Source organism: Mastomys coucha, unplaced genomic scaffold (assembly GCF_008632895.1).
Source record: "Mastomys coucha isolate ucsf_1 unplaced genomic scaffold, UCSF_Mcou_1 pScaffold7, whole genome shotgun sequence".
Taxonomy (NCBI): Eukaryota; Metazoa; Chordata; class Mammalia; order Rodentia; family Muridae; genus Mastomys; species Mastomys coucha.
The window spans coordinates 32,647,330-32,669,718 of record NW_022196913.1 but is presented as its reverse complement, the minus strand read 5'-3'; the positions used below and the strand labels follow the sequence as shown (position 1 = coordinate 32,669,718).

General features: G+C 40.1%; 1 protein-coding gene across 1 annotated transcript in view; it reads left to right on the top strand.

The window, feature by feature from the left end:
• Positions 1–19,905, top strand: part of LOC116082704 (protein TMA23-like) — a 414,563-nt gene extending 394,658 nt beyond the window's left edge. Inside the window, exon 8 of the mRNA XM_031359601.1 lies at positions 19,627–19,905. Coding sequence (XP_031215461.1) covers positions 19,627–19,664 — 38 coding nt within the window. The 3' untranslated portion in view covers positions 19,665–19,905. The remainder of the gene's footprint in view (positions 1–19,626) is intronic.
• The last annotated feature ends 2,484 nt before the right edge of the window (positions 19,906–22,389 follow it).

The following is a 22,389-nucleotide window of genomic DNA, read 5'->3' as shown; positions in this document are numbered from 1 at the left end:
CCTTCCTTTTTAGCATGAGGATTAATATGAGACAGATATCAATGCTGAAGCCTAGAAGATGATCGGATGCCCCCTTTTCAGTTTCTTGAGGAAAAGCTTTGCTTGAGGTGAAAGATCTCCACAGAGATGAAGTCAAGCCTTGCCTCAAAGTTCTTTTCAATCTGTGTACAAGGTCAGACCTGCCATGCTGTGCTTGCCTTTCAGAGTCCAGGTATCCATTTATCCCTGTTCAGTCCACTCTCTTCAAAGTTCACAATTCAACTTTTCTTTACAGTTCTGTAAAATTCCATTTTTTTAAATGTGCATTTTCATTGTCCATTTCTCTCTTGACTGGCATCTAGGATGAGTTCGTTTCTTTGCCGTTATGAGAGAGACTCACCTCTGATGCATCTGTCAGAGTTTTTCTTGAAGAGATTAGCTAAGCTGGAAAAGCCCTTCCCCAGGGTAGGGGGCGCCCTCTCCAAATACCTAGAAGTCAAAGAGGAGACCTCTTGCTCACGCACGTGTGTGCACACACACGCATACACACACACACACACACACACATGTGCGTGCGTGTGCACACTAAAAATAAAATAATCTTTATTTTAAAAGGTGTGTTGTATTGGAAATATTAATGCCTTTCCATTCTTGCTGCCTATGTTGATGGCTTGCATCATCTCTCCTTGAATATTTCAGCTTACTTTGGCAATATGGTTGGTCTTTGTAGATAACTCTAATGTTTAATCTGTCTGTTGATTACTGCATTTTAATACTCTCTTCCTTCTACTCTGAGTTTAATTTGTTCATTCTTTTCACTTCTTATGATAGAATCTTAGGTCATTGATCATTATAGTATGGATGTAAAATAGCCTCCATGGGCTCATGTGCTTGGTCCCCAGAGAGTGGTGCTATTTGAGAGCAACCTTAAGGGGTGGAGTCTAGCTACTATAAATACATACATTAGAAATCCCACTAGATAGTAAATGTGCATGTTATAAATAGTGATTTCATTAACACCTTCTCATTGCATTGCTTGTCCTTTGTTCCTGAAGATATGTGATTCCCTCTGACCTTGTGAACTTTCATCGTGAGGAAACCCCAGTAATGATCTTACCAACTGTGTCTCTGGAATGCGTTCTCTTACTTCTTCTTTACCTGAAAGCACATGTATTTCAGCTGTAATCCTGAAGGGTGTTTTCAGTAGTGGTAAAATTCTGCATGGTCACTTTTATCCCTGATACCCTTAGGTCTCCATTCAAAGACTTGAATATTTTGACCCACTGCTTTGTATATAATGGGCCACATATTTCTTTCTACTAGTTTTTCCCCTGAGTCAGTTTTTTTTTTTGTTTTAGTTTTTTTTCCAGTTAATTGATAAAACTAGAGGCAAGTTCTCCAAAGTTGTAGAATGATGAGCTTTTTAATCCTGTAAATTTATCTTTGGTTCAACTTGGAAATGTGTTAGGCATTATTAAGAAGTTTGTTTCTGTCTCAAGTTCTCCTCTTTTTCTCCTAATCCAGTTACATGCTGAAGACCTTTGAGATTGCCCTGAGGCCTGGAGAGCCTGTTAATGTCTCTTTGGCTTCATGTGGACCATTTCTAATTCAGCTCAGGCAATAGCTCCATATGTAATCTTTCTCCACCATTTTCATGTTGCTTTTGATTTATCCACTGAGTTTTCATTTCAACTTTTGTATTTTTGATTCCCAGAAATTTCTTATAGCTTAATATCTAGTAAAAGCTTGTATATTTTCACTGAACTGCATTTTTGTTTATTCATGGAACATAGTTCTTTAGAACTCTTTGACAGCTCAAAAATCAGGTTGTATTGTGGCTTTTCCTTAAAAATTAATATTTTTTCTATACCTTTGTATCCTAAGTGAATTTGGATGTTTTTTATTGATCATGTGAAAATTCTGTTGTATGGAGCTCATAGAGAGATTCCTATTATACTAGTCTGGAGAATGTCCTCCCCCCCTTTTTTTTAGCAGTCAAGATACTTTGCTTTAGGCTACTCTGTCTCAGTTTATGGCTCTCTGACCTTGCTATCATGGATGGGTTCTCCGGCACATATGCAAATTTGGGGACTGGCTGATGTACACCTAGCTGGGGAATCCATCTGATACATATGAGACTCATTCACAGAATTATGGATCCATCCCATAATTTCCTTAGATTCTTCCCAAACCTTGGGTCATTCCAAGCTCCACTTGGTGGTTCATCTGGGCTCATTTTTAGTTTTGTGGCATCTCAGGTTGCATAAGAAAAAAAAATTGAACTAAAATGTGAATGTGTAGGGACACTGGCGAGGTGACGCAGTGTTTAAGAGCACCAGCTGCTCTTCTAGAAGACCGGGGTTCAGTTCCTAGCATCCACATGACAGCTCACAACTGTTGGTAACTCCAGCTTCAGGGGATCCAACATCCTCACCTAGACATACATGCCAGCAAAACACCAATGCACATAAAAAATAAATAAATAAATCATAGAAAATTGTTAAAAAAAAAAAAAGAAAAAAGAAAAAGTGAAGCAGGAAACTTACTGCTCTGTGTCTCTTTCCTAAGGTTGGACTCCTCTGTCATCTGCCTGTTTCTGTGATATCTCTAGTGGTTCTTTCCTCAGACACACAGACTCCTCTTTTTTTTTTTTTTAAAGATTTATTTATTTTTTTAAGATTTATGTATTTACTTATTATACATAAGTCCACTGTAGCTGTCTTCAGACACTCCAGAAGAAGGCATCAGATCTCGTTACGTCTGGCTGTGAGCCACCATGTGTTTGCTGGGATTTGAACTCACGACCTTTGGAAGATCAGTCAGTGCTCTTAACCACTGAGCCACCTCTCCAGTGTCAGACTCCTCTTTTTATTAATTTACTTTTTGTCTTTGATATCTTTTATTTACTATTTGACAATTTCACACACGTATGCACTGTATCCTGATCATACCCACCCACAGCTCCTCTCTCCCACTCTTCTAGGCCCTCCACCCCTTTATTCCTGCCCTTTTAAAATTAATACAATACATTGAGTTCAATCGGTGCTGCTTGCGGGAATGTTGAGTGACCTTGTTCGCTTTGTCTTGTGTTGTATGAAGGACCATAACTGCGTCCAATAGCCATGCCATGCCCGGAGGACACCATTTCGTAATTCTCCATTGTCCACCTCTTCACCTTCTTTCCAATCTCCTGTTCTTTGATGTTCTGAGAACTTTAGGAAGGGGTTGAGAACAGCACTGATCTATAGGTATAAACATATTTAAAGGGTAGTTAATCAACATATCCATTTAGCAAAACAATGCTAGTATGTTTTCCTGTAGAGCCCAGAGACATGGGTTTTTGGCCGGGGTTTGCAGTACCAGGCATGAACTCCCTCCTCTGGAGAAGGCTTCAAATCCAGTGAATAGTAGGTACCCCCATAACCTTCATGCCACCATTGAGCCAGTGGAACTTCTTGCCTGGCAAGCATTTGGAATTCACTGCTGGGTCGCACCATAGTTTACTCTCTCCTCCTGTGGCCTGCCTAGCACCTTCTGCTGCTATTGAAAGCACACAGAAGCCTTTTCCTTAGAGCTTTCAGCTCTGATCTTTGTGAGACATGATCTGCAAGAAGCTTCCTCTACCACAGCTGAGCTGTATTCATTCTGAGCTATAAGAAAATGCCCTTCAGGTCAAGTTCTACAGCCTGTTTTCCAAAGCTAACTAGGTCACTGTGACAGAGGGAGTTTGCCTTGCATGAGCAGATTATACAGAGAATGGCAAAAGTTATTATAAATCATCTCCATTTTACACACATAACACATGCACAGAGTTAAAAACAGTATGTGTGGTACTGTTTTACTTTAGGATTTATATTCTGATTACACTATTCACTTACTGTTTTAGAGGTTTCGAGTATGCTGGTATGTCCTCCTTCCCTCTGAATATTATTTGTTTTTACAGTTCTCAGTATTGAACCCAGGGCATTCCTCTTGGTCTACAATTCTGGCCCTCTACTTAATAAGAGAAATAAAAGCTGATTTTATATGAAATACTTGAAGCCGTCAGAATCAAGCTGTACATTGACGAAACTGATACTGCTGCCACATTTAGCTAGTCCTTGGAGCTTGTTTGTGGTGATTCAAATATGTTTTGGTTGGGAAAAAAAATCTAACTTAAAAGCTAATAGTGACAGTGTTACTGTTTACAAAGAACATGTTTGGTCACTGACAACTTCTTCATGCAATTGGGTTTATATTGAGATAAGATAGAAAAGTCAAAGATAAACTATTATTTCCAGAGGATGTGAGTCTTGAAAGTGGTATAGTACTTCTCTTCCTTCAGAATGGTCAAGGGGTGGGGTTAGCTTTGCCTTTCTGCATTTGGGGAGAGGTAGTGACCATTGCTTCTCAAGGAAGTGAAGAGCGGGGGCAGCACGGTCATGCGATGCAACAATGAAGTTAAATTGTTCTTTAAGAAATGAAGGATGTATGCTGTGAGATAAAGCTTGAGATTGAGAGTTCCCATAGGCTTCAGATACCCTCTGACCCCGAACTCGATTAAGTTGCTTAAATATGGCTTAGATAAGGAGCACATTGCAGCTCTGATGAAAGAATTGCCTCATGGGTACTTTCCAAACACTGATTATTCTTGTTTGACCCTTGAAATTATGGGTACAAAAATAGCAATTTTCTGAAATCACTTGTAAAATGTTGCCCCATTTTATTAGATAATTTTGTTATGTAGTTATGAGGTTTTTTTAATTTTTTTTTTTAAAAAAACCTGACCAATTCTATCACAGCACACGTAATGCATTATCGTTGTGAAATCAACGTATGAACTTTACATTCAGAGAAGTGTACAAATCTGACAATTTAGTGGCTTTCTCATATGTATGCATTTTTTTCACAATTCAAGATGTAAAACAATTTCCATTGTCCTCGAAAGGCCTCCCTTCCTTTCTGTTCCATTCACTGACCTTCATCTCCCAGAGCTAACTTGCTCTGATTGGCAAGTCAAGTAGCCTGCTCTCAAAGTTCATATGCATGAGATCACTCAGAGTGCTCTTGCTGTAGCATCTTCTGCTAGACAGATCTCTATGTGCTAGAGATCTTTTTCCTCCTGTCACTGGGGAGTGCTCAGTTGAGACAGTGGACCTTGTCGTTCTTCTAAATGCAGAAAAGCCATATTTGTTTGTCCCACACAAACTGTAAAGAAAAGTTAAAAACTTTAAAAGTATTAAATATAAGAAAATGAAAACACACCCCACATGCTAACTCTGTGCATTTTATGAACAGTTTGAGGCAATTATTTCAACTACAGCCCCAGTCACAGGATTCTAGGTCCTTTCTTCTGCTGACTCCTCACATAAATGTTCCCATGGACTGAATCACCATAAAGACAAAGCCCATCTATTCCTTCCTCTGTCTCTCTCTCTCCAGCATCCAGCCTTTTGCCTGGTCCAGTGGTATAGATTGTATGTTGAATGCACCAAGTATCTGCCTTTTGTCTTGGGTATGGATGTGCTTAGTGAAAGTCTTGTTGTTGTTGTTGTTTGTTTGTTTTTCCTTTACTATGGGAACAAAACACATGCTTTGCTTTAGTGAAAAAGTTTGCAGTTCCCCTTTTGTCATAAGGCTTTTGTTCAATACATGAGCTGACTTACCCCAATTTCCTGTTTATATAGAATAGGATCACGATGAAAATGCACACCATCAGAAACTTACAAAGGATTTCTGTTTTATTCATTTAATAACATTGTTAAAATTCACTGATGTGTCATTGAGAAAAACAACTTCAAGTGAGGATCATATCCACATGTTCACACACTCACTCTTACATCATTGTCTTTGGGTAGACAGTATGTACTCAGTGCGTGGAAGACAAGCACCATTTATTTTCATGGGTGGTAAAAGAGGCGATATCTGTTTTATACAATTAAAAGGCCTTGGATTTGTGTATAATTTTCATTACTCCTGGGATTTCTGTGTTGAACCAAAGGTCATTATTCTAATCATCTCAGACTGTCTTTCCCCCCCTAATAGATCTTTGCAAAGCCCATCTGTCTGCAGCTTGTGGTATAACCTTTCTTGATAGGGGCAGGATGGCAGATGGACAGCAGATGGGAGTTTTGCCCTGTTTTGTGGTTCAGAGCTTGGCCCAGGCATGAGCTGTCAGGGACTGTCAGTTTGTCCTCTCAGCTTGTGGGCTTCATCGCTGCATTTGGCATTTAAGCCGCAGCCTGAATTAATGCGGAGCTGGGCCAGTTATCAGCCATTGTGAGTAGTTAATGGTGATGGCTATCCATTTATGTGGAGGCACCTAGTGAGTCTATAAAAAGAACTTGGTGGGAAATGTTCTTGCCACTTCATTGTGTGCTGGATCTTCAGGACCCCAGAGTCAGCTGTTTGCCAACATCATAGCTGCATAATTAGGGAAATACCACAGTCCTATGGGTATTTTCCTTTTCCTCCAGTGTAACTTACTTTCTCCGAGTTTTGTACATAGAGTCATGTGGGGAAAGCAAAATAGATGTGCGGCCAGACAGCTGTAGGATGTGTGTTCTTGTTTAACTTTTTAGACATTTTCATATTCTGGAATTCTTAAATGTATTACACAATGAAATGGACTAGTGATAATGTCCTGGCTGTAGCGAATGTCATTGCTACATGATCACAGCATTGAAGGGTAGTTCCTGGCAGAATTAGTATTTCTTGAAGGGGAAAGAGTATCTGTCAAAAATATTATTTCGCCTTTGCTGCACAGCTTTTAAAATTTATTTATTTTATATGTGCGCTTCAATTTCCTGCTTGGCAGGTGACACTTCGTTGTAGATGGAGTCCAGATTGGTGTAAACAGTTGTGTCTGGAGAATCTCTGTAATGGAGGGTAAGCGCTGGCAGTGACCGTGAATAAAAGGCAATCGGGTCAGGATTGAAGCTGGGAGTTTGTTATTTTGGTTTGTTCATTTTCTTTCACTCTTGAGTTTTGGCGCATTTATATTTGATACTTGGTGGTGCTCTGTTGCAATTTTGACTAAGAACTAAGCAAGTTTATGTAAACAATATGTAACTACAAGTGTCTAAAGGAATATCCCAGAAAGGTTGAATCACGGCAGTGCTGGTCATTGCCCACTTACCGTGTCCTTGAGTTCAGCTGAAGTACTGAGCTCAGGTAGGCATGTAGTTGAATTTATGCTGTTTCAATATGTAGATTTTCTTAGTTCATGGGGAGGGGAGGTCATGTTGCTTTTTAAAATATATAACTAATTACAATGCACCAAGTGATAAGAGTAGCACTGGGTCATTGTATTCAAATGCATTATATTTGTATTGCATTGCATAGATTTTATATATATAATATAGATATTATAGATAGATTCTCTATATAGAATTTAAAGGTAATATATGTGATAAATATATATGTATATATTATAAGGTCATATGTATGATAAATATGTTATATATTACATATAAATATATATGATCAATAGTATATATATCATATATACATATATGATATCTTTGCATTCTAGACTATAACCAAGACTTAGAAGATAGTTTACCTAGATTCAGAGTAACCCCTAAGCCACCAAACGGATTCCCTCCTATCCCGCACTTCATCAAGCTATATTTTTTTAATCTGTTTCAGTTTTCTTCAATAAGTTAAAAGATTTACATTTTACTTGTGCTTGTATTCACAAGCAAAATAATGTGTGTATATTTCTCCTATTTTAGTTTTAACTATTCCATTTTTTTACTGCTTTAAAAATTTTACAGGTAGCCAAAGCTCCATCTCCCCCTCCTTTTCACCATCTTACTGCTATACCTGGGGCTTCCTTGAAACCAACTTGTCTATTCTTTCTTTTAAAGGAATCTTAGAAAGGGAAAGGAACTTGTCAGCGGTATGTGCAGACAAGCCTAAAGTTCAGTGCCCGACCCCTAATAGCTATCAACATGGGTCCCGCTAACATAATTTCAACTTGAGATGTGCTCAGGATCTAGTCAGGTATATTCTTTGATGGCTTGAATAGTGGTCATTTGAAGCTGTGTCCTGTGACTGCTGGAGTACTCCAGTCCTAGTCAGCTAACTCCCCTTAGCCATGGGGTGAAAGGATATATGGTGAGCTTAAGGTTTGATGCAGCGCCCATGACCTCACAGTAAAAGAGAAGCTCTGCTTTACCCCACACTGGCTTCTTTGCTCAGTCTTGTTCTTCAGCCCCTTTTGGAGGCCGCTCTCCAAAGCGAGATTTGAAGCGATGACCTCTTTCACAGAAAATATAAATAATCTTACATTGAACTTCCTCCATAAACAGCTAATGTTTCTAGTTTAATCATCCTCAGGATTATAGTCTGCTTATGGATTACAAAGCATGTAATCTCATATTTTAGCTCTTAGGGTTTTTAAAATTCCTCATTAGGAAAGTGGTGAAGAAATCCAAGTCACCAAGGAAATGAATCAAAGCTCAGCACACAGGGAGTTCAACCACTGCTTTATATTCATAGTAGCTACCACTGGACTCACAAATGCAAGCTGGGAACCTGCGTGCCTTCAAGAAGTTTACATTCTTCTTCTTCTTCTTCTTCTTTTTTTTTTTTTTTGAGACAGGGTTTCTCTGTGTAGTCCTGGCTGTCCTGGAACTCACTCTGTAGACCAGGCTGGCCTCGGACTCAGAAATCCGTCTACCTCTGCCTCCCAAGTGCTGGGATTAAAGGCGTGCACTACCACTGCCCGGCAAGAAGTTTACATTCTTAAAAAAGTTATTGTTTATTTATTCATTTTATTTTTTGGTGGCTGTAGTAGTGCTGTGTGTGTGTGTGTGTGTGTGTGTGTGTGTACTCTCACATGCTTGGAGACCAGATGGCCCATTGGTTTAGAACACTGTCTGCTCTTGTAGAAGATCTGGGTTGGATTCCCACAACTCAAAGGCCAGCATATGACTCCAGTTTCAGGGGATCCAATGCCTTCTTCTGGACTCGCTCATTGTTTGCATGTGATGCACACAGGTACAAACCAACAAAATGTACATATATAATTTTTTTTTAATCTTTTCAATAATGAAATGATTGAAAACTTGGGGTCACATGACTTCTTGAGCCCATAAGAGAGAAGAGGCTTAAAAGAAGGATACAGAAGCCTATATCACAGGTGGATAATGGGGGCAAGGGCTGCTGCCTTAGGTTGGCCATGGTGGGCCTGCCCTGCCCTTGCAGGACCACATGTCCAAACACTCTGCCATGGAGGCTTCCACTAGAGTGTTGTGAAACTGATAACGCCCATATAGGGATGAATAGGAAGTGGGAGGGAAACCCCATGATACAGGCAAAGTTGTGTTAGCTTCACTCAACCCAGGCAGGATGTGCATTCAAAAGAGACACCTCCACTTCAGTGTTTATTATGGTACTGTTTGCAATACATGCTAAATCAAATCAGTCTGGATGTTCATCTATAGATTAATGGGTTAGAAACAAAAACCATACTATGTATACATAATGGAATTTTTCACACATTAAAAAAATGACTTTTGCAGAAGTGAATGTAATGGGAAATGGTTGTGCCAAGTAAAATAAACTAGACTCAAATATACAATGGTGTGTGTGTGTGTGTGTGTGTGTGTGTGCGTGCAAGAGACGGGGGGGGGGAGAGATTGTACATTGAGAAGGAGAAATCTTAGAAATCTTAACTGGAGAGGGTAACTGTAACTTTAATTTTTTTCAAAATGCCTGGTTTTTAAAAATTTTTATTGATTATTTTATTTATTTACATTTCAAATGTTATCCCCCTTCCTGTTTTCCTCTCTAAAAACCCCCTATTTCACTCTCCTCCCCCCTGCTTCTATGAGGGTGCTCCTCCACCCAACCACTCCTGCCTCACCACCCTAGCATTCCCCTATGCTGGGGCATCAAGCCTTCACAGGACCAAGGGCCTCCCCTCTCATTGTTGCCAGATAAGGCCATCCTCTGCTACATATGCAGCTGGAGCCAAGGGTCTCTCCATGTGTATTCTCTGGTTAGTGGTTTAGTCCCTGGGAACTCTGAGGGGTCTGAAAAGGTCAAACCCTTTCAGCTCCTTCAATCCTTCCCCTGACTCCTCCATTGGGGTCCCTGTGATCAGTCTGATGGTTGGCTGCAAGCATCCACCTCTGTATTTGTCAGGCTCTAGCAGAGCCTCTCATGAGACAGCTATATCAGGCTCCTGTCAGCAAGCATTTCTTGGCATCAGCAATAGCGTTTGGGTTTGGTGACTGTATATGGGATGGTTCCCCAGGTGGGGCAGTCTCTGGATGGCCTTTCCTTCAGTCTCTGCTCCATTCTTTGTCCCTATATTTCCTTTAGACGAGAGTAATTCTGGGTTAAAGTTTTTGAGAAGGGTGTGTGGCCCCACCCCTCAGCTGGGGGTCTTGCCTAACCTCTGGATATGGTCTCTACAGGTTCTCTCTCCCTTTGTTGGGTATTCCCGGTAATGTTATCCCTGTTGGTTCTTGGGAGCCTCTTCCTTTCCTGGTGTCTGGGACTTTTTTTTTGGCTATTCCCATTCCCCTTTGCTACACACCTCTTTTCAATTTCCTGACCCTCTGTACATCTCCACCATCTCCTCCCACACTGGATCCAGTCCCCCTTTTCCTCCTTTCCCTCTTCTCTCTTCTTTCCAAGTCTCTCCCACTCTCTACCTTTTTAAGTGCTTTAACCTCCCTTTTAAGCCACCACCCACCAGAGGTAGTGGGAAAATAAACGATATGGGAGGGCTGTGTGGACCTGTTTAGAAAGGTTCTTTGGAGCCATTCCTGTCTGTGTTGTCTGGAAATTGGCAGTTCAGTTCACAGGTTAGCAGGCAGCTCAATCCACTCATAAACACTTCATGGTTACACCCGCAGTCCAGTTTGGTAGAGTTGAGTTAGAAAACAGCAGTTACAGGACCTAGCAGAGACAGCCAGGCCTCAGGTTTGGCTTCAGTCAGTAGGAGGAGGCACCAGCAGGAACACCAGGAGAAGTTCTCAGCTGTGCCCTTCTTAGCAAAGCATAGAACAGTGAAGACTGAAACTCATAAGCATTGTACAGCGAGCTGGCTCTATAAAAGCTCAGCCTCTCTCACTGTCCATCAAGTTCTATTTATACTCTCCAAACATTACGTGTCCTTCATGGGCCTTGCCTCCGCCCATGTGTCTGTCTCAGCTGGCATCACTCCGCCAATCAGTCTGAGTCCTTGGAAGCGACAAGAAAGTGCAGCACACCACCAGAAGGTTTTTTGGTGTGTTCTCTCTATGGAGTTCTGACAAATGCAGCTCAGCTATGCAACATAAGGTGGACCAATATATGTGTGTTGTTAGCAAAGAATCCTTCATCACATGTCCTGTCAAGTGCTTGCTTTAGTAGAACATCCTCTCTCCTGTGTTTGTGTCAGCAAAATATTCCTTCATGAATTTGCCTTAGCCTTTCACACCTGTGCCCACTTTAACAAAACGTTCCTTCACATGTTTTTGTCCTAGCAAAATGCAATCCAACCAACTTTCTAAAGAACCCTTCATTTCCACTTCAGGGACCAGAAAGTATAATGGAAGGCGCCTGTCATAAAAGCAGAAAGGGAGAGGGGCTCACATAATGAATGGAGAAAGCCACTGGGAATGCCAAATAGGATGACAGAAACATACACCATAACAAAATTCATTGCATTGTCTCCCAAGTTAAATATCATTTTAAAAGAGAGTAAGGAAAGTGTGGTGTTGTGTGCCTGTAATTTTATCACTGGGGAGGCTCTGGAAGGGGAATTTTTCCTTCAGGGCATGCTTATGCTACATGGCAAGATCTATGTCAAAAAGAGTCTCTTTCCTGTGTGTGTATGAGAGAAAGGAAGAGCTATGGAGAAAAAGAAGTACTGTCCTGCCTGTGCAGTGTTCCTTGCTCTATGGGTAGAAGCTTTAATCACACAAGGAGGAACAAGAAACTTTGGTTTGTTTTTTCAGGGTGCTGGTGTAAACTTCTACATCTTGAAGAGCCTATTAAGAATTCCTCTATTATAGAAAAGGGGTGGGACTAAAATCTTGGGCCAAGATATATAGATGCAGTTAGAGCAGAATCCATGACAGGGTCCCATTTTTAAGACCTCAAACTCATCGTGTATCCAGTTAATCAACATAGCAGAGAGTTCTGTGCTTAATTCCATTACTAGTGACCATCACTAATGTGATTCCCAGTTTTCAGACTGGAGACTAGGTACAGAGACGTGAAATCACTGGCGCCAAGCCTCACAGCCAGTGAATGGAAACCCGGAGTTTTGCACCCAGATAATCTGTTGGCAGAATTCTCCTAACCATGCGCAGTACTGCCGGGGTAGGAGCGTACTTCTCCTAACCATGTGCAGTACTACCGGGGTAGGAGCGTGAGACTGATGCAAAGCAGCAGAGAGGGCTCTTCTGATATTGATGGGAATGCCTACAGGAGTCTGTGGTTTTAGAAAAGAAAGTCATGCAATTAAGATCACATTTAACAGAGTTGTTGAACCAGGATGAAAGTTGTCCACTGGATTTAGAAAATTTTCTGTGGCTTTAGTAGTAAGCAACTCTACTAGAGTCATGATGATTGAAACCCGAATCCATTGGATACAGGGATACAGAAGTGAGTGTTGAGTTAAGAAGATGCATCAGTAAAAGAAAATCCTCACTTTCCTGTAAGTGTTTGAGTACAAAGGAAATTGGTGCATCAGGTAGGAATGTTATAATGTTTAGAAAGTATATGTGTGTGCATACAGTATATATGTATGTGGATGTATTTGTGTGCTTGTTCAAGTGCATGCATGCATATGTGTGTATATGTCTGTCTTGAGCCAATGGTTGATTTGATGCCAGGCATCTTCTTTGATCACTCTCTGTCTTTTTTTTGGGATAGGGTCTCTGTATCTGGAGTTCATTCCTTCAGCCTTGCTGGCTACCCAGTGAGCCTCAGGCATCTACCCAACTGTGCTTCCTAAATAGCAGGGAAACAGATAGGGTGTTATACATCATGCTTCACTTTGTTCTTTTATTTTTTTTGAAGACATGATCTAGTTTTATTTTTAATTATTTGTGTGTGTATGTGTGGTGAGGTATATACACATGAGTAGAAATGACTGTGGAGGCCAGAGGTGCTGGCTTCTCAGGATCTAGAATTACAGGCACTGCGACCTGCCCCACAATATACAGATCCTCTGCTGGAGCAGTCCATGCTTTTCACCATTGAGCATTGAGGTCTCTGGTGCCTGGCTTTTAACACAGATGCTGGCAATCGGAACACAGAGCCTCATACTTGTGCAGCAAGCAGTTTACAATCATCTGAGCTCCAGGGGTGTGTTATACGAATAAGGTAGTTTATTTATAAGACATGATGAAGGATCTAGTAGGATGAGAAAAGTTCTTATTAGAAAGCAAAACAAATAAAGAAGATGGCCTAAGGAAGCTTGTCAGTGTATCTCCGATGTGCTTTCTGGAAGTTTTCTGAAAGTACAATTTTCATGTCTTATTAGTTGCGTATGGTACTGTAACAGATACCCAACTTACTGCTTTCAAGTGTACTCTTTATGTGGGTTAAAGCATACTGTATTTACAAACGCATTATTAATCTCACATTCTGACTGTAGATTTTTTTGTGTGTCTGTGCCAGCTAGCAAAAAGTTGCTTCTTGTTTTGTGGATGTGTGTTGATACACATGTGTCAGCAGATAGCTGTTTGGTGATACTGCAATAAGCAGCTGTCACTCTAATGTAAAATCTGTAGCAGACACAGCTCAGTCAGCCCATCTTAACATGACAGAACTGAAAATGGCTTGAGAAAGTGAGCCCGAAGAACTAGGTTGAAACTCTAGCCAGTGAGTGTTTCTGGTTTCCTCCTGACATCTCTAGCTCTATTATATGGTCTAATGGAAAGTGAGGAACATGTGAATGCCTTAGTCTGTATCAACATCGCCTCAAGTAGTAGAAGCTTCCAGACAGCAAATATGTGGAGAGGATAGAGTTAATAATGCATACATTTATCTAAGTTACCATCAACATCTTACCGTGTGTGGTGTGTGAGTGCTTCTGCAGTCTAGAAGACAATGTCAGATGCACCCATTTGACTTCCCTAATGTTGGAACTGGGAATTTAAGTCCAAGTAGCAAGCACTTCTAACCTCTCACTATCTCTCTAGTATTTCCCTACTGAAAGCCATTGAAGCTCTTTCCTTAAATTTCATCATCCCTGAGTGTATAAGTGAGGCCCACTTCCAAGTACGGTATATTAGATTTCCACCATCATTACTGATAAATGTATAGTAGATATCCTTTATGTTTTTATATTGCATTTGTGGTTTGTGCATATGCATGCCATGGTGTATATGGCAAGGCCAGAGGATATCTTATAGGAGTCGGTTCTCTCCTTCTACCATGTGCATCCTGGGGATCAGCCCCAGAACATTCGACTTGGTGGTAAGCACCTTTGCTTGCTAAGCCACTTTTGCAGGTCTCATGTGTTATTTTTTGACCTGTGTTGATTTTAACTCTAAGCAAATGATTCATGTTAGTTTATATCTGTATGTCAAATACTAATACCAACTGGAAAAGTGATGGTTTCATTTGTAAATTGAATTGTCGTTTGGAACTGTGGGTTGGCAGTCCAACTGGGTCAGTGAAGGAACTTGGCCATGTTCACTGGCCATACTTGGCCTCCTTTTTGCCATGTGTTTGCCAGATGCAGAAGCTGGTTCATTGCCAGAGGGCACAGAATCGTGGAGGAAAGGCTTGAAACTTGTACCATTGAACATACTGCGTATCTTTCCTCTGTTATATTGGCTAGAGAAGTTTTCTTGTAGGTATCAGGATAGTACTGACAGGATGGATTCTCCCTTTGACCTCTTTCAGGCACAGAATGAGTGTGAGTGAGGGTGTGTAAATGTGTTTGTATTCGTGTCTATGTGTATGTATTTGTGTGCACGTGTGAAGGCCAGAGTTCACCTGAACTCTCCTTTCTTTTTTTCTCCACCTTGTGTTTTCAAGGTGAGGTCTTACTGAGCTTAGGGTTCATCAACCCCGTTAGGCTGACTGGCTAGAAGGTGGCACAGGTCTGCCTCTGGCTCTGTCCCTCCTTTTCCCCAGTCCTGGAGATACAGGCACAGGCTGCTGTAGCTGAGTTTTCTGTACGTGTTAAGGATCTGAATTCAGGTTCTCATGCTTGTACAGAAGGCATTTTACCAGCTGACCCATCTCCCCAGCCCCACAGAGCTTTATAGAATGCCTTCTTTAAGCACACTGGACAACATGGCTGCAAACAAAGGAAGATTAAAAATGTGATCTCTACTGTGAAAAACAGTTTTGAGTGTGAACAGCTGAACCAATGATTGGATAACACACAGTCTTTGTTAAGGGCTTCTGAATGTCCCAGGAAAGTTATTACTCAAAATGGAGAACCATGGAAGTGTCTGCATTTGTTTCAAGATAGACTCATATGCAAAGGGTTCCAGAATTTTTGACAAATCCATCACATAGTTAAGGGTTATATATTTATAGCCGATCCAAACCCCAAGATGAATAGAGATGTCAAAATCTTGAGCATATTGGATGTTTACACATGAATAAGCAAGATGGCAGACATTGTTTTCAAGTAGACTTTTTATTTTTTTTAGCATTTGCATGTTTTTGGTTCAGCTTGTAATTTCCATATAACATTTTTTTCATGTTTACATTAGCATGTAATTAGCATATATATAATTCCACGGTGGGTTATATAAATGCCTATGCTCCCCAAGAGGAAAAAAATGTCTGTGGGTTTTTATTTCCTTTGCTAAAATATTTCTAAACTATGTTGGTATTGGGGGAATAATTGTATTTTTCTTTTTAATTAGAATTAATAGTTTAAGTGATGCAGCAGCCTATGAAGTTCAACTTCTAAATTAAAGAACTTCATGTTTCAGGAAAGGTATTTAGTTTCAGAATATGTAGGGATAGACTTGAAATATTAATGTTAATTTCTCCTTTACAACATTTGGTACTTTAAGTACTGTAGTTACTCTTTAGCTAGAGAGCCTTATATTTGAGAAAAATATTTTAATGAAAATTTACCAATTTTATTTTTTAATGCTGTGTGTATATGAGAGTATGTGTTGAATAAAAAAGCGAAATAACACTTCAGTGGATACCCCGCCTTTCACCTAATAGGATGAAGATAAAGAATATGAAGGGGTGTGAGTGTATGTGTGTGTGTGTGTGTGTGTGTGTGTGTGTGTATGTGTGTGTATTTGTTCAAAGGCTTTTCAAACATACATACTGCATGGCCTTTGCAATTCATTTTTGGATATCTCATTTCAGTGAATCATTAATGCTATAAATTATGATGTAAGGAACACATAATTTCTCCCCACACCCCAAATTGTTTAGTATTTATACTAAACAGGGTAGACTGGCATGGTGGTACATGCCTTTAATCCCAGTACTCAGGAAGCAGAGACATTGGCAAAGGCAAACAGATGTCTGTGAGTTTGAAGCCAGTCTGGTCTACACAGTGAATCTAGGCCAGCTGTGGCTACAATAAGATACTGTTGCAAACAACAATAACAACAAAATAATGAACAGATTATGAACATTTACAATGTGAACACATAAGTTCTTTATGCTGTTGTAGGATGCAGAACAGAACTAACTCCTGCTGCTGTTTGTAGCATAGGGAAGCTGTTTGTAGAACAGGGGGATGGTTGCCAAACCAAGCAATGGTAACACCTGAAGTAGTGTTGAAAAAAAGGTAGCTCTCATGACTTCTGTGTCACTGTGTACTATTTTTTATGATTTGCAATTTTATTATAATGGGGTTTTGTGTTGAAACCATTTTCTTCCCATCTCTGTATATATAATTAATTGGATATCTACCTAAAGAATCCGAGTTACAACTGAATCACAAAAAAAGTGACTTGGGCACCTTGAGAGTTTAACATTTAGAACCTTACATTGGACTTCCCTAGGTATAATTGTACTTGCCTGTCTCATCATTGTATTGTGACTTAATTGAAGTAGAGACAAGTGTCAGTTAGCTTTCCCATCCTGTTATAACAGAATATTGGAAGTATTTGATAAATGTTAGTTGAACAATGAAAGCATTGAGTGAAAAAGTGTACTGTGGTGTGGGTGATGTTTCATCTTCATCCATGTATGTACAGTTGAATAAGCTCATGTAATTCACAGTAAGGACAGGAATTCACAGATGTTGTTAGAGAGCTGGTATATTGCCAATGAGAAGAGCTCTGATTTAGCAATGCAAATTGTTGAGTTTTAATTTTTGTTGTTACCTGTAAGGAGTTGTATTTATATGTAAAAATAATGTATCAACCTCAAGCCTCTACTTTTTCATGTTCCAAATTAATTAATTTATGCCATATAATTGTTAGTCTTCAGAATAGTGGTTCTCAGTGTATAGGTCGTGACTCCTTTGGCAAATGTCTATCTCCAAAAATATTTGCATTATGATTCACATCAGTACCAAAATTTCAGTTATGGAGTAGCAATGAAAATAATTTTATGGTTAGGGTTGTCACCACAATATGAAGGACTATATTAAAGGTTCACGGCATTAGGAAGGTTGAGAAACACTGATCTAGAATAATGTTTCCTCCTTCATTCTGGAAGATCTTGATACCTTCCATAGTCCCATCATATCCACCTAATAGAAGAAATTTAGATTTGAACTATTTCATAATGTTTTTAATTTTTTTTCTACAAATTTTGCTGTGTACAGATGCAACCATAGGGCTGGATGGACCAGCCTTTGTTGTTTGAAGAATATGATAGGTACAATCTATATTCTAGAATGAATGTGTTCTTGCACATGGCGGAAAAGCTCTCATAAAAGGCTTTAAGGGTAGGAGACATCGCTCAGATGTAATCATCTGCGCTGCTATTTCAAAGGATTGATTTAGGTTCCCAGTATCCATCTCAGGTGACTCACAGTTACCTATAACTCCAGCTCCAGGGAGTCTGATATCTTCTTCTGGACTCTGTGGATAGTATTCACTATGAGCATGTGCACATACACACAAACACATACATGCATGCACATATGGACTTAAACAAACTCCCTCCAAAAGAGGGATATTTAGAGTCAGGAGAGGTGGCTTAGTGGTTCAAAGCCCTTGATGCTTTTCCAAAGGACCCAGGCTTATTCTCTAGGACTCACTTGGTAGCTCATAACCATCTGAAACCTTTTTCTGGCCTTCAGAGCCTCTAAGTGTGCATAAATGCAGGCAAAACACCCTTACACATAAAAATGTAAAATAGACAAACTAGAGAAGAAAGCCTGAGGAGTCTGTAAATTGTGGACCTTTGGGGAGCACTCCAAATATAAGCTAGGATAAAGGTTGAGAAAGAAGACCCAAACAGAGGAAACCGTACCTTCTTTTCACTATGGCATGTTACAGAAATACTTTTAATGGTTCTCTAAAGCAACTTGGTACAGGCTACGGAGGCCAAAAGATGGCTATTAAGAAAAGTCCTCTCTCTGCCTATCTGATATGGCTGTTAGGTTGGTGGTTGTGTGGGAGTGGGCGTGTCTCTGACTCTTTCGCCTGCTCTTCAGAGTCTTTCCCTCTTGTTAGATTGCTGCATGCAGCCTCTCTATGATTGGTTGTTGCCTTCTGGAAGCCTGCTCCTCTCTGAAGGAAAGTGGAGAAGAAATGAGTCTTGGGGAGGGAGTGAACCTGGGGGGAGGGAGGTACAGTGGGAGATGGGAGGAGTAGAAGTACATGGGATACGTAGTATGAGAGAAGAACCTGTTTTCAATTTAAAAAAGAAAAAGAAAGGAAGAAAGAAAACCCCCTCCCTTCACTCCCTCCCAGTTGGTTCATGTCTCAGAGTCAGCCCAGATGTGTTGTTGGATTGAGAGATGATCAGATGAGTAGATATGGAAGATTTACACATAGTCTGTGTAGGGTCTCCGTAGCAAAAGCATCGGGAATCTGAGGCAGAGACTTCAGGGTGCCACTCTCAAACTGAAGCCTGCTTACTGTTCCTAAGAGCTCGGGTGAGGAGTGTAGTCAGCCGAAGGGGGAGAAACAGAAGCAGTTTTCCTGTTCCTCTGTGGAGAGGACCATTGCAGCCACTGTCTAAACATGTGTAGTGAAGGCCCAGGCCACTGTCAAAGGCAGGATGAACTGTCTTATTCCAACTGTAGCTGCCCACCCAGGATGGGCAGTGATGGGAACAGATGCTTCGCTCTTCATCACAGTGCTGTGTCACTTCCTCTTGAGATGGTGCCAGGAGCACATCAAGAGGCAGGAACAGGGAGAGAATGGCCTAGAAACCAAAAGCACTCCCTGCCATTGACTTCAGGTTTACTACTCTCTATTGCACCTGAGTTAGAAGAAGCAAGTGTACAGTTTTTACTTCCTTTTATATGTTTACCACCACGTGAGAATGAAGAGCTTGGAGCAATGTGAAGTCAATTATGTGATGGGAAAAGAAAAACAATTAAAAAAATCACTTCTTGCACATGTGTGTTATAATGAGGACATTTCAAATCAACCACACTAGTCTGGCTTCCTGTTTGTTTATAACTTACATATGTATAGTGTTCTCATTTATAATTTATGTATTTGTAGTACTTTATGGTACATACTGCTCACTGTACCCTCTCTTCTCTCCTTGTAGAAAAGTAACATCAAACCCATTATGTTTGTATTTCAGATGAAACGTGGAAGCCCTGTCTGGGCTGCAGCAGGTAGCTGAGGAGAAAAAGAAGAAAGAACATCCCAGAGCTCAGAGCTTCCTCCCAGGCTTAGGAATTGCCACCAATGCCATTCCATCAGCCTCTTCTTGTATGCCTCTGGAAACCACATGTGCCCTCTGTTTGTAATGGTTTGGCTATGGTTGCTGGCTCCTCTTGGACATTGTCTTCAGAACTTAAAGAAACGTTGCTTTAAAGGTTTACTAGGACGTATCTAAAATAAAACCATCCTCTTCTCATTTAGTATGCAATTTATTCTTCCAGTTCCCTCCGTCAAAACTCATTGATGAGATTTATCCTTTGAGAAATCCAGCCATATATAGCAAGCATATTGGGGTTATTCTTACCTTCCTCCACATGCTGTTATCTCCCTTCCAGCCCTGACACCCTCTGTATTCCCTATAGGCCTGTTCATACACTCATGCCTTTTTGTTTTATGAACCATTGATTTTAACCAGGGCCATCTGTGTTATCATGGCTTTAGAATTATCTACTGGAACTGGTTGGCTCAAAATAGACAATGCCTTTCCCTTCCCCCAAATCCATCATAGCTAGGAGTTCAGCCCCGCCAGTCCCCTCCCCAATCTATGATTGACTGTTAGAAAGCCCAGTTTTATGCAGGCCCAGTGCAGGTACCCACAGCTTCTGTGAGATCACACCCAGAAGGTATGTAGCCCTTTTCCCTGTCTTCCATTTCCATTTCTACTGTGTTCTCTGATCCCTAAATGGGGTAGCATGAATGTCCTGTCAACCCAGCCAGGTGGTAGTATATGTGTTCATTTAGATTTAAAAAAAGACAGTAACCAATAGGAAACATATTATAAGCACTGCACATGCTACAGAAAATGTAGAGAATCACAAAAATCAAACAGTGCTGTACAAATTCAAGGTCATTGCTCTATGTCAATGTCAGTAGCATATCAGTTCCAAAGGATTTGTATTACTGTTAAGTTAGATATGATCCACTCTTGCTTATTGTACAATGCATTTGTCCATATAGCCTACAAAATATAAAAACAAAATCAGAGTATAAAAAATATAAAGTTAATGTACTCTGTAAGACAATTACAAACCTCTTATGGTATCAGTACATAACAAGACAGTAGAGACTATCTCATTTCTGGCTACTTACTCAGCTTTAAGATTGTGGGGTGGCTTATAGTTTTGATTTAGAACCCTTGAAGATCTGGGAAGTGTGCCTTTGCCACTTTATCAAATCCAGCTATGGAAAATTAGCAATCAATACATGCCTGTAATTGAGATCTTAGATAGATGGATGTTATTATAATTAGGAAATAGGCTGTAATATTATGTTGAGAGATTTCCCTTTTTGTATGTTTGCATAACTACATGTTAACTTTCAATGTAAGCTTTTTATTCACATTATTAAGTCTAATTGAGTTAAGATACCAGGCAGGATAGTAGAAAGAGATCTGCTAGATTGTCTTAAATAGCGTTTTCTATTGCTGGTGTGTTCTGTAATTAGCCAGCATTGTAGATAACTCAATATGTGTGCTCTGAGTGGTGCATATCAGAGAAAGTTTCTCTATCTTGTGTAGGAGTATTTTTCCCTTTTATGGTGCACTGGACCATCCAGAATCTTGACCTGTCATACAACTTACTATCTAAGAGATTTCCTTTAGGGTGTTGGGAATAGATTGGTCTTTTATACAATATTTATTTTTAAAATCAGAATAAACAGTGGCCAGAATACTGTGAATTTTCATCTTAAATTGTTCTGCAGCTCTTTTTATGTCTGTATGATTGGGGTTTTGATACTCAAGAGTTTTTTTAGCCCAGTGGTTCTTATGCTTTGGGTTACAACCTCTTTGGGGGGGGGATGGGTTACATATCTGATATCCTGCAGATTAAATATTTACATTGCGATTCATAAAAGTAGCACATTACAGTTATGAAGTAGCGATGAAGTAATTTTATGGTGGGGAGGTCACCACAACATGAAGAACTATATTAAAAGTTTGTGTATTTAGAAAGGTTAAGAACCACCATTCTAGCCCATATCCACTAATTGCCAAGACCTGTAAATAAGCTCATATTTTTGTGTTCTTGTAATGGAAATTCTTTTTATTGTGCATTTTATATTTGCCATCATTGGCCACAAACATCACTTTTTAAAAAAATGTTCAAATAAAGTACATCCACTAACTCATAATGTTAGGAAAACTGGCTACAGTATGTATACAGCATGGATGGTTTCTTGGAGTACATGGAAGAGGGCTCTATTGCTGAGTTTCACCTCCCAACCCCACGTATCTGAGGTCATACAATAGATACCTATCTAAAAGTCAGGTTCCCAGGCTGGAGAGACAGCTCAGTGGTTAAGAGCACCGACTACTCTCCCAAAGGTCCTGAGTTCAATTACACAGCTACCACCGTGGCTCACAACCATCTGTAATGGGATCTGGTATGTCTGAAGACAGCTACAGTGTACTCATATAATACATATATGCTTCCTGTCTGTCCTGTATATATCTTTTAAAAAAAAAAAGTCAGGTTCCCTTTCTGTGTTGAATTGGGTAGACACCTGCAGATCCCTGGAACATGTTGGTGGGCCAGACTTGAGGAGTCAATAAACTCAAGATTCAATAAGAAATCCTATCTCAAAAAATAGGATGGAAAACACTCAAGGGAGACACCTAAAGTTGACCTTTAGCCTCTATACACATGTACTGACATCTACATATGTATATGTATATATATAT